The sequence below is a fragment of the Corvus cornix genome, chromosome 15 (assembly GCF_000738735.6).
Source record: "Corvus cornix cornix isolate S_Up_H32 chromosome 15, ASM73873v5, whole genome shotgun sequence".
Classification (NCBI taxonomy): Eukaryota; Metazoa; Chordata; class Aves; order Passeriformes; family Corvidae; genus Corvus; species Corvus cornix.
In genome coordinates, this window is record NC_046345.1 from 8,040,003 (window position 1) to 8,053,105 (window position 13,103).

The 13,103-nt window shown below is 37.5% G+C and overlaps 1 protein-coding gene across 1 annotated transcript; it reads right to left on the reverse strand.

The window, feature by feature from the left end:
* Positions 1–600: 600 nt before the first annotated feature.
* On the reverse strand, positions 601–12,948 carry CDC45 (cell division cycle 45). Its single transcript, XM_039561159.1, has 19 exons — positions 12,819–12,948; positions 11,520–11,579; positions 11,129–11,221; positions 10,543–10,680; positions 9,824–9,967; positions 8,849–8,904; positions 8,205–8,253; positions 7,547–7,608; positions 7,131–7,181; positions 6,235–6,354; positions 5,708–5,839; positions 5,236–5,334; positions 4,828–4,989; positions 4,504–4,642; positions 4,037–4,120; positions 3,448–3,566; positions 2,971–3,047; positions 2,294–2,360; positions 601–1,636 (listed from the first exon to the last, which is right to left on the reverse strand). The coding sequence occupies exons 1-18, from the start codon at positions 12,867–12,869 to the stop codon at positions 2,296–2,298; spliced, it is 1,701 nt and encodes a 566-aa protein (XP_039417093.1). The 5' UTR covers positions 12,870–12,948; the 3' UTR covers positions 601–1,636; positions 2,294–2,295.
* Positions 12,949–13,103: the final 155 nt, after the last annotated feature.

Below are 13,103 nucleotides of genomic sequence, written 5' to 3' on the forward strand. Positions count from 1 at the left end.
TTTCTGTTTGGGATCATCAGTCAAAAGCATAATTATCTCTTCAGGCAGAGATGGCAAGTGACCATGGGGTTTACCTAACCTCCACAAATTTCAGTGGGCCACTCAAACCATCAAGTTACTGCTGCTGAATGAAACTGCTCCATAATTTCCTCATACAATTATTCTCCAGGTAGTATTAACATATTAATCTACAAATTCTAGAGCCTAAAATAAACTACATAAGGAGCATTGGATTCTATTGCACACATTGTAAAATGCTGACATGCAAATTTTTTTATCTGTTGGCAGACTCCTACCTTTTACACATTAATTGGCCTGTTCAAAAGACAGCAGAAGCTTCTGTGTTTCCATTTCCAGAGATCTAATGCCCAGTAAGGCACTTCGGAAAAGTGATAGAATTATTGTATGCTGTGTAAAACCCAAAGTGTGCTGGTAAGGGGCAATATCATTTATTGCCAATACTACCTAGTAAGCATGCAAAACCAAAATTGATAAAGCACTGCTTTATCTAAGGAACCACAATTTTTTGGCCATCCCAGCTTGGCACAGTGATTTTATTCAGATAAGATGACAACATATAAAACATTTTTTAAAAACTCAAACCAGGTTTTGTTTGAATAAAAATAGTTTAATTAGGTTTCTATTGGCTACATTTAAATCACATTTAATATTAAATTAATCTGTATTAAAATATGTACAAAGAATGATGTAATAATACATAAACTACTTATTCATTATAATACATGAAAACATTGAAGTCACAGTGAATTCAAGCAAACACTTCAAGTAGAAAAGCATTCCACATGTACACATATACACACTCACCAATGCACAGCAGGGTAAGGCCAATAACCCATTTCATATGGCCAAAGTAAAATGAAAGCTGTTATGGAACAGGATAAGCTACTCTGTCAATATTTATAGTGCTACAGTCTTCACAGAATTATCATAGTATTTCAGCCTCCTTCCAGGAAAACTATTCCCAGAGTCAAGCTACAAGTGACAATGCAGTATCACAATGCATGACTAAAAAGGCTTTATTAACACTGGCATTCCCCAGATTTTTCATTTGGTATTTGGCAGTTACTCAGTATTTGGATTTTAAAAACCCTAAAATCTTAAAACTCCTCTCACAAAACAAGTCTTTCAATTAAACTACAAGACTTCAACCTGACAGTACTAAAAACCAGTTTCAATATTCTAGAACTTCAAGGAGAGTTTCAAATAGTTTGTTCAAAAAAATAAAAAGCATTCAAGACAATTTTAAAAGCACATTTGAATGGTAATATAAATATGGAACTTCAAAACCTATTTTTTGTTATGGGTCAACAACTGAACATCACAAGAGTATAGTCTACTAATAAAAGCAGGTCTGATAAATAGAAATCCAGTATACAAATACCAGGTGACAGCTTTTGCCATTACAAGGGTGGGATGTTTAGAAAATGATGTGTTCAGTATCTCTGTGCTGAGATCAAAATCCTTTTGACCTCCCAAAAGGCATAAAAACACCGGTCCAGGCCTGTACCAGTACCTAAGACACACCAAAACTGCAGCACCATGAACTTTGGAACATCCAAAATAATTTCAGAGGGTCTCATCCTCAGCTTCCAGCACAAGGAGCCAAAAGGCACCACTGCATAACAAGAGCAGAAGACAAAACAATCAGTAGTCAGAGTGTAAAGAAAGAAACAAACCAACATAGAAATCCTGTAAGCCATGCATGACTCTGCTGTCTAACAAGCAGCTTTGAACTAGTGTGAAGCTATTTGTCACAACTACAAGTAAAGTCTTACATCCTCATCTCTGCTCCAGGCAAAAACTACACAGCAACATAAACTACAAACCTAACACTGTGAAAGAAAAATGCAAATTCTGCATTAATGTCAAAGCCAGTGGCACTGCTGTGGCCAAAATTCCATCCTGATCTCAAGCCATCAGAATTAAATGTCAGTAACAGAGTGTCAGCTACAATTGGCTAATATTGCCATTTCTCTCACAACACAAACACATGCTCCTTTTCCACCCTAAGTTAAAAAGCCACAAAAAGTTAAGAACAATGAAAGAGAAGCTCATGGATGACAAAACTTACATCTCTTAAGGAAGAAAAAATTTCATTTGTACATTGTCTGCCTCCTCCTCCTCCAAACGAAAACAATTGTCTTTGTAAGAAACTCCTAGCTTCAATTTATATTTTCACTAAAGGTTGCCACATTTTAAAAAAATATTCTACAGATAGTAGCAGGCTACTTGATTTGTAATAATTTTTAGATTAATCCTTACAGTGTCTTACCTTTAGGACAAGAGAGAAATGAGTGCATCCAGAAATTTGCTCCGATCTTCTGTTTTCAATTCAATTACTAAAATAGGAAATATTTTATTACAGGATGCAAATAACTGAAAGATATACCAGATGTCACACTTGAAGAACAATAAGCCTGAGTATACCAATTTATATTCTTACTCGACTTTAAAAAAGGAGAAGCTATTTGGACAAAATGCAGAAGAGATTGTTTATTTTGTGCTTAGATCTTAGCAAACTAATTTCTAGGTGCTCACTACACAATATAGCAGGCACTTCTTAAATCTAAGAGTATTTCTTTGTATGTTCAACATGCATAGATAAATATATATTGTTAAAAAAGCCTGTCTCTTTTTCAAGCATGTGCAAGTTGGGCTGATTTCACTGCCTAAGCGTCTCATCAGTACCATGCTTGGTTCGGCTGCTAAATTTACAGCCTTCACACATAACATCACGGACTGTAAAGTGAAGTGCAAATGTGAAAACCGTTGCTGCATGCAAAATGCAGACTGCCTCGAAAAGATAAGTTTTTAGTTTCTGCAGCCGGAGGCAGCGCTTTGAGCCCGGGCCGAGCCCTCCCGTGGGTTGCGTTTGCAGCACAGACCCGCACAAAGGAGCCGCGCCAGCACCGCCCCCTGCGGGCCCCGGAGCGGGGCAGCGCTACTCACTCGACATCTCGAAGTGGTTGTGCAGCGTCCGGGAGTTGGTGCTCTCCGCAGCCTTCTCGAAGGCTCTTCCAAAAAAGCTGAGGCAGAAGTAGAAATACAAATAAGCGTCACAGGAAAGGATGTTTGCCAAGGTAGAAGCATGGAACTTTTTCCTGGCTGAGAGGTGGAAATGGCTCCCAGATGTTTTTCCAGGTGTATTCAACACGCACCTCACTTATTCACGTGCAAGATTATTTACATTGGAGGCTTTTAGAAGTGAAGTAATGGGCCATATAGTGAACTATTTCCCTTTTTTAAGAAGGAAGGAAAAGAAAAAGCCTTGTAAGGAAGGTCTTGAAGATCTGTATCTTCTCTTGAAGTATCTCATGCACACTGTATGCAAAAGGTGTGTTTTTGAGAAGGAAACAATTCAAGTCAACATAATCAGTATTAAATAAGTACAGGAAAGATATATTTGCTTGTAAACGTTATGCTTACTTCTTTTTGTCCGAGCTTTCTGTCTCCGGAGGAATCCCCACCATGATCACAGTTCCCTGTTCAACATCCATGGGTGCAGCCATGACCAGGGGCAGCAGCTTGCAACGCTTGTTTTTTGTCTGGAAGTCAGAAAGCCTCTTTGTTACACAAGGCTCAGAAAGCAATTTAATATCAGTTCTCCATGTGAGATAGTATTACAAATAGCCACCTAAGGATACAGCTATTCCACAGCTCAACAGAAGGTGGTTTCTTTACAGGATCTCTTAATCCACTTCTTCCTTAGAGTAAAAGTCACTTTAAGGACTAGTAGAAATTTCAGTGATGTACTCCCTCAAAACTTACAAAATTACACAAGTGTTTAGATTGTAATTATCTTAGTAATGAAAACGCAGTGCTATGAAGTGTCCCAAGTAGGTATCTTCCCTAGAGCAGCATTCACAACTATGCTAAAATCATCCAATCAATCAGCAGAAAAATATTATTAATAGTTTCATATAATGCTTTTAATAATCAGCTGCAAGTATCTGACAGAACAATAAGTACTACACCAGCCAGAAGGTTGAGAGTCAAAAGCTTTTGATTTACTTACAGAGCAAACAAACGATTTCAGTAAGTATTTACTAAGCAGGCACAGAGACACTGGTTTGGAAAACAGTTTCACATCTGGTGTGCCCTAGGAAAAGAAGAATTATTTCAATTACAATCCAAGATGATTCTTATACTTAATTAATAACTTAATTTTATTACCTACTGACAAGTCCAGAAGCTTTGTGTGGCTCAAAGAACACTAATAAGAACCATTACAATATAGGAGTTTGAGCTCACCCAGCTTTGCAGTGAAGCCCTCTCCTGTTTGTGAGGGCTGATTCTGCCTTAGGGAAGTTCAGAGCAATGTCGATATTGACCCATCAGAGGACAGCACAGTACAGAGAAATAGGTTCTTTCTTACGAAGTAGCTCTTACTGTGCCAAGCAGTTAGGGAAACTGCTATTCAAGGATGATACAGTCAAAAAGGAGAGTCAAATGAGAAGCCATTTGAAGTCACAGAATTCTGACCTCCATGAGGGCACAGTAGAGAAAGGGCCCCTGAGAAATGACAAGGTTGGTACAAATACAGCTGGCCACTGTCTGCTGAATGGCACGTAACTGCTTTTTGGCTAGGTCCAGTCCTTGGTGCAGCTTGTCCAGGTTACCCCTGCAACAAAAAGAATAAAAATAGACACTTTCTTATTAAAGTTTTTCACATGAACACTATTCACGGAGATGTTTTGGTTTTTTTCTTCAATAGCTTATGAAGCAACAATTAATATTTTAGATCCATAATCCCAATACATTTCCCTAAATAAAATTGCAAAATACTTAAGAGGCATGTTTGAGTACCTGGAGAGACTGTCCAAAGCCTTAATGAAATTAGTTGTTTCAGGCCCCTCTTTCTCTATATTCTCCATGAGAGAAGTTGTTGCATAAACTATGTCACTTGCTGAGAATTTGTTCTTAAAGCCAAAGTGAATGCTGAAGGTCTGAACTCGTAAATCTTTCATTCTGCAAAATGAAATAAACCAGGAAAGTTCATCAACATTATCAACATTGACCAGTTGTCTCCTGAGTATGTTAATCTAAAGAACATGAAGAAAAGCCTTATCCTAACATTTGCAACAAGTCTAGTGTTACTTTGTCAATCGAAGAACCATATTTTTAAAAGAACATATTAGATCTTCTTCATACAAAAATATTTGAACTTAATTGAAAAGTACTTTGAGATAAAGTCTTTGTATTAAAACAATTTACCCAAATTTGTTTGCAGATTCTTCAATCATCTCCCGAAGATTTTCTTTCAAAGATATGTCCATGGAATTAAATTTCTGTTTCACTTGCTTCAAAGGCAAACTAAGAACAGAAGGAAAAAATTAATTGACAGGTATGCCAGAGGAAACAGGTATTTTGCCTTTTTCTCATAGGACTTTTAAAATTATTAGATAATTTACTAAGGTTAAGTCTGACTAAACTTGCAGGCATTTGTTTTTTCAGTCATTGAAAAGTGGATGTGAGGAAGCAGAGGTTACTTTACTGATCTGCCATCCATAAAGGCATACAGCAAGCGTTCCTTGTAAACCAATACACAAGCTGTGTAACTCAGAGACACTGCCACCTATTCAGGGCCCCACAATCATATTTAAAAACCAACAGCTTGGCTACTTGCAAGCTGTATTTTCCTGTAAGTCACTGAAAAAAAAAAAAGATCCAGATTTTTATAACTCACCCCATGTCTGCCAAAAACTCCTGGAGCCTCTTCTGCCCTTGTACAGACCAAAGCTTAAGGCTAGCAGAGGTGTATGAGGTGTTACAGAGACTTTCGTAGAGAGACCAGTGCTGATACAGTGCCAGGCGCAGGCTGAACAGGAGTTATGGCAAATAACTGCAAGCACAAATATCCTCTGACCCCACAAACTCCACAACAAGTAGGTAAGTATTCAGCTGCCCTTACACATTGCATGTCTGTGCTGCACAAGATGCAGTGAGAAGCTCAGGTGATGTAACACAAGAGGAGCAACACTGACCTCAGTACAGTACAGAACAGTAACCAGTTCTGAAAGGTTAAGCTGAACTGAAGCTCCACAAGCTGCTGAAAGAGGGATTCATGCACAACAAACATTCAGATTTCCCTTTATTTTATTTCAATTCTCAGCAGAGATGGTGCTGGGATTTTTTTTCCCCTAGATAAAAACTCCAGAGGGGTTCACCAGAGAGGGGTAGTGTGTATTTTCCCCAGACCTTCTTTAAGGATACTCATATTCAAATGCAATTCTCATGCAGTCAATGGACAGAGAATTCTCTTCATCCTCGTTGCGGTGGTTGTGGCGAGACACGTGGCGCTGCAGGACCCCAATGTCAGTCACATATTTCATTCTTAAACAAAAACAAGTTTGTCACTTCACTTTCTGCCTGGGAATTTTTGTTCTTGATAACAAGAACACAAAATTGCTTCCTAAAATCAGCAGCATGAAAACTGTAGATACATTTTTAAACCCCCCAACTTGTTAAATAATATTTTTTCAATATTCATCTATACACCCATGCAGTTACAACAAAAACCAACAGACTGACCAATGAAATCAGTTACTTATTACATTTATCTCTTCAAAAATGTCCATGTATTAGTAACAATAGAACACCAGAATTAAAGTCGACACATGTAACACTAGAATTCTGATCATATCTAGTAGGAAATAACAAAAAAAGAGGAAAAATATCTGAAACTTGTTCATTAAAACTGTAAAGGCAGCTGGAGGATACAGAACATACAAATTTTTCCTTTAATAAAGCTGTATCAAGTTCATGATTAGGTAAACTACTATTAAACACCATTTCTTCCCAGACCAGAGGCAATTGATTTATAATTTTGTGAAAAACAAAGTTAGCTTAAAAATTCTAAATAATAGAAAGTAATTTTTTAAGACATATATATTCTTATTTTTGGAAGGCAACAGATCACATTCAGGTATTAATATATTTAATATCACTGTTAGTTAATTACATCTGTTATAATAATACCCTTACGCTTCCTGATCTCTACTAATTGCTGTTAGTTACTCCCAAAACCAAAATTTTAAAAGATAGACAAATAAATAAGGAAGAAGAATAATAAAAAAGATAAATTTAAAAAAAACCAACAACTTTCTTACTGAGTGATTTTATCTTGGACCCATTGATCTGTTAGGCCAACAATAGCCCACCTAAAATTTTTTTGGAAGAAAAAAGAAATAGAAAAAAAAGGTTAAACTCACAAATATTCCAATAGAGTGTATTATATTTAGTCCTCTAAGTATGTAACAGAATGAATCAGAAACATTGTTTACTAGCAGTACATAGAAGTTAATAACAAAATCATCTACTATTATTCCCTTTTTTGCAGACATACACAAAGTACCATTCTCCCTTTTTCCTTTTAATTAATTTACACAGATGCATCCTCTAGTTGAAGACAAGTACAAAAGAAACTGGAATCTCATACTGAAACCAAATAATTTTGGGAAATCTTGCCTGTCTTTGCAACAGGTTTAAGCGTCCAAACACTACAAAAATGATGATAGAAACCTACCACAACATGTCATTCAAGTCCTTAGACATTATCCATGCCAGATCAAACATCACCATCGCAGACTACAAGAGGGAGAAGCAAAAAAGACAGGATAAATGAGCACAAGACACAGTTCACTAAACAAATAGAACAGTTAAATCTGCCAAGTACTAGCACGTGTTATTAAAGCTCTAGAAATCACACTGGAGTCTGACAATCTGCCAGCTGCTTCCTAAGATACTAAGTAGAAAGAAAAATATTCTAGAGAGCTCTGTAAATCTGCATTATGTATAAAGCAAACACTTAATAAAATATAATCAGAGAGGCCAAATGACAGAAGGAACAGTTTGATGTCCTAAGTGCTATGTTTAGGATAGCCTGACACTTTGAAAGACAAACAACTTTCCTACATGCTCGAGTCTTTGAGACAGTATTTTGTAAATGATAGATACCCTTTTAAAGATCTAAAAACATTAAACTAAGTTAAACTACTTGTATATATATAATGTAGCTTATATATATATAACAATAAGATACAAAAATAGCAAGATGTAATAATATTATTATATTGAATAGTATTGTTAGGTAATTATATAATTGTAATTATAACATTGGATATTGTCCGATTACCTTTACATTCCCACCTTGAAGTTTTATAGCAAACAGAGTTTATACTTACTGAGGTCCCATGGTATTCATATTGCTCGTAATCAAAAAGAATTTCTCGTCTAAAATGGAGAAAAAAACCACATTTGACTAAATGCTGAACTGGTCATTGGATCCTATGAAAAATATAAGCCAGAAATGGTGATTAATACTTAAATTCCATTTTAGCAATTAAAAATATTAAACTCAGGTTAGGAATTATCTGCAAAGCAATTAGTCTTTAGTAACAACGTGGAAGCCACAATGAAATGTACTCATAAAGCAAAAAGGAAAAATTTTTTACAGCATTATTCCTCAAATCCCATTTTATCTGATTTGTTTCTGCTCATTCCTATTGACTACAGTGGAATTGTAAAAGTAGAAAACATAAGCACAAATTTCACCCCAAGACAGGTAAGAATATTACAGTATTTGAAGTGAGCCAATCCACCTATTGGTACTCAAATTTTAAATTACTGTTTACAATTTCCTCCATTTAAACACTTTTTTATGTACTAAGTATCTCTCTCCGCTTTCTCTAGCTTTTGTAAACAAAATTACAACTAAAGCATGTTGCAAATCACAGCTTAGTATCTTGTGTTTGTATACTTAACACAATTTTAATCAAAGAATGAAAGAAGAAGATAGAAGCAACACACGAAACACCTATTTACACACCTGCGTGCTTCCCATTCTCGCCTTTGTCGCCTTCTCATTGTCCTCTCTATTACCTCCTGTAAATTAATTTGCAGCATGTTAAAAAGCTATAAAAAATATTCTAACAGATTAGCATCTAAATACCTCAATTAAAACTTAATTTAAAAAATGTAATTAAAATTTTTGTTTTAAAGCTTTCTTTAAAAAAAAAAAAAGAAAAAAAAGAATATTGCCATTTACAACATCTAATGAGAAAAGTATTACCAACAATATTTCCAAGGAACACACATAAGATCTTTGTGAAATATTTAATAGATTTGAGAAAAGTTTTCGTGTATTGGTAATTTTCCTTTGAATTTGGTATCTTCTTTTGCTAAGATAGTGCCTTTTTTACATTAGTAGTAAAAAAACATACAATGCTAATGGGAAGATAACGTGAAATATATATTAATCTAAGGATGTCTTCGTATTTAGTTGCCCCTTAATGTTGCTGGTCTCATTCCTCTGCTTGCTTCTATAATATAAATAGAAAATACGCTGCAAGTAGCATGGCAAATTTAATTTCATGTGTACACTTAATATACTTTTGTTAGTTTACTGCTACAAGCACAGACAAAATGCATTGCTAAACTGTTTGAGCTTGTACCTTCACACTTTTGTTTTAGGAGTTCATACCTAAACAAGTTCTATTGCTAGACTGCCAAGCCCATAGCACATATTAGGAGATAGATCTCTCCAGTTCACTGATTATACAAAGAATTATGCATAAGCAAGTTCAAAACATTTTTTTATTTGGAGAAAATATTTCTGTGTAGTTCAGATAAATAATTTTTTTTATGTGAAACTGTACCTGTTGTAGTAGATTATTTTTAAATTGTACACTTGGATTTGTGATCTAATGGAACACAATTTTAAAATTAAATATTATTATGATGTAAAATCTATGTAATAGCAGAGTTATTTTTCTTCCTTTCACAACACAGCAGTGAAACAAACCTCTTCAAAGCGTCTGCGCTTCTCTAAGGGTTCTGAGCCATCACTTTCATTCTCTGAGTCCTCTTCTTCATCCTCTTCATCTCTGAAGATGTCATCATAAGCAGGAACATCAAGATCATCATCTTGCTTGACTAACAGCTTAATCTAGCAAGAAGAAAACTGTATTTTAGAGTAAGTATCTTATATAGTGAGCAAAATGGACTCTTACTTAGTAAAAGAAACTAAAAATTCATTTAGGCTGTGATTGATTCCTGACATTAAAAAATATTGGTTTTTAGTACAAATACCATAGTGATTTATAGACAATAAGAGTAAAAATCCATATTCCTTTGTTACAGCATTACTGAAATAATTATCATTTTAATGCTTGTTAAAATCAAATAATTTGTGCTTAATACTTCAAATTCTGTGTGTTGCTAGATGCTGAGGGATAATACATGTTACATTCTGGAGGATGTTTATCCTCTGATTTATGGCAATTTGATTCATAACAACAAGATTAACAGGTGTTTACTACTGACAACTACCACATTGCTAACATTAAGAGATTTTACTACTGGAAATAGGATTTTTTCTGATCACATACATTACTACTGCAAATATTTACTTACTAATGCTGCTTTCTGACCTACAAGCTAATGCTCTAATGTCCTGCAAACACAGAAAAGCACTACACTGCTCACCACCACACTGTGGGGAGAAGAAAGAAAAGCTTTTACCTGTGTGTCATTGTAAACATTCACTACATTGATTGGTCTGTGACTGTCACATACAAAAAAAAGAGTATCCTCTTCAGGCTGCAAGATTTCCAGGAGGTCAACATTGGCACCACAATTAATAAGAACAAAATATTTGAACTGCAAACAAAAGCAGAAAAAAAGAATCAGAGTGTTACTTAAATTGCCAGGAAACATGGAAAACTGAAAACACGTTTACAAAACCTCCAAAGCACTCATCATTGCCAAAACTTGTATTTACTTTCTGATATTTGATGTCTCTGAGACAGAAAAAAATTTTTGAGGCAAAACATACAATTCAGGGATGTTGGACATCTAGTATCACCACCTTTGTATCTCAAAATGTGTGCAAACTTAACTTGACTCTATCAACATTACAGCACATTCAGTCAAGGTCATGTTAAAAACTTCACTCGTTTATTACTAGTATGTTGAAATGCAACCACAGTTTTGAAGTAACCACTAATAATCATGAGCTTAAGTGCTGATATTTTAAATTGGGGAAGGGGAGAAGTTTATCTTTACGAAAGATGAGCTGCAGCTTAAAAATTTTCCAGTATTTTTTCACCTGATCTTTATGCTCGAGAAAGGCAGTTTCAAGTTCTTGCCACCCAGACACTGGCACGAGTGTGTATTGCACATGGTCACATTGAAACAAAGCCTGCAAGGAAGCAACAGATGTTAGCAAAGGGGAGGGGAAAAAGCTTCTCCTGCAACACTACACCACGCTATGATTCGATTCCATAAAAATCTTTCAAATAAAGACATCCAAAATGACAAATCTACACAAACTCTGAGAGTATGACTCACCAGATTTCAGTGCTATAACTCATGGTAATGAACATTACAAAAGCAGATTAAACCTCCCCCCTTTTCCCAGTTCAAACCCATTTATAGGATCCCAGGGCATACGTATTTCTCCTACGTTCAGCCTGCTATGATAATGAACCAAGACTTACTTGGAGTATTTTACAGGCACATAATGCATCAACATCTGAAGCAACAAGAAGAAGAACACGCTGCAAAAGCAACAAAATAATAGCATTAATATATTTATATAGGTGCCAAACAGAGTGTGCTGGTACATGAAATGTATAGAACACTGAGACAGCAGAAATTCAGATAGAGATTATCATAAGCATAAAACGGGATTGCTTCTGAATGGACACTGCACCCAAAATTAACCAGTTTGGATACCTGTCAATATTAAAAATAAGCAACTCCACATACCCAAAAGATGTCAGCTGCTTTAGGCAGATGTAACTACTCAGACTCCTCTGAACCTGACATAGTTTTTAAGTTTCACAACTAGTCATGCCCTACGATTATTTTCATTGTGTCTAGAATGGCATTCGTTTGCAGCACAGATCTGCAACAGAAAATCTGTAGCAAAATCAAGGGCAAGGCAAAGCAGGAAATAAATTCTTTTGCCTAAATTAAGGTTGGCTGGTATGGGGTTTTTTTTTTCGTTTCATGAGGGTGTTGGTTTTTTTCTGGGAGGGAGGGTGTTTTGAGATTTCCTCACAGCTGGAGAAATTAAGATAAATACTTCCATTTGCACAATCCATATCATTTCACTGGTAGAAATCACAAAAGACCGTCCAACAAAAGCTTCACCGCCTCAGTGTACACATCCACTGTGAACGGAGTTAAGCAAGCCTGGGTTAAAAATAAAAGTAGCAGAGAGACGTGCCACAAGAAAGACTGCAAGAAAAACATTAAAGATGGCAGAAAACAGTATTTAGCGTCTGGGCAAGTAACACCGAAAGGGCTGGAAAGATACTTTAAAAAGTAGTTCAGAGATGTCATGGTTAAGCATGAGATCCAGAACACACAAAATCACTTGTGAGGAAGGAGGTGAACTGTAAGTGAAATCCCTGGCGAGCCCTCACCGCGCTGACGCTGCTTTGTCTCAGATTCCCATGGGTAGAGAAGGGGAAAAATACCCAGGAAAGGGATTTTTTAGGACCCGGGTGACTGCCGGGCCCGCTGCCCTCAGCGCGGCCGTCTGCCCGGTGCTCCCCGCGGCCGATCCCCGCCCCGCAGCCCCCGGAGCGAGGCCGCCACCGCCCCAGAGCACCGGAGGGCCTCAGCCACCGCCAGCAGAGCCGGGGACGCCCCGCACCAACCCTGCGCCGTGAGGCGGCGAGAACCGCGGCAGCCCTGAGGGGAGAGAGCCCTGAGAGGAGGCCGCTCCGCCCGCCACCGGGGCGCTTGGGGTGCCACTCCCTTCCCCGGTCACGGCCCGCTGCCCGCACCTGGGTGACGATCAGGTCGTAGAAATCCCGGCGGCAGTCGGAGACGAACATGGCGGGAACGGGCGCGCGCGGCGGGAACGGGCAGCAGCCACGGCCCGCCCCCGCTCAAACTGGGCGCCAAAGCAGCGCCGTGTCCCATTGGTCCGCGCCTCACAGAACGCTGGCCAATAGGAACGCGTCCACCTCAGCGCCCCTGCGCGAGCCGCCCAACCCCCTTCCGGGATTTCGCCAACGGGCTGGGGAGAAGGCGGTGACGATGCGCGCTGCTGGCCAATCCCAGGAGGG

What these genes read in the sequence shown, in the direction of transcription:
- CDC45 (XM_039561159.1), bottom strand. Translation starts at nt 12,869, where the DNA reads ATGTTCGTCTCCGACTGCCGCCGGGATTTCTACGACCTGATCGTCACC. An exon ending in GAATCTGCAAACAAATTTGG is followed by an intron (nt 4,990 to 5,235) that starts GTAAATTGTTTT and finishes TTCATTTTGCAG; the next exon opens with AATGAAAGATTTACGAGTTC. An exon ending in TGAAATCGTTTGTTTGCTCT is followed by an intron (nt 3,567 to 4,036) that starts GTAAGTAAATCA and finishes TCTGACTTCCAG; the next exon opens with ACAAAAAACAAGCGTTGCAA.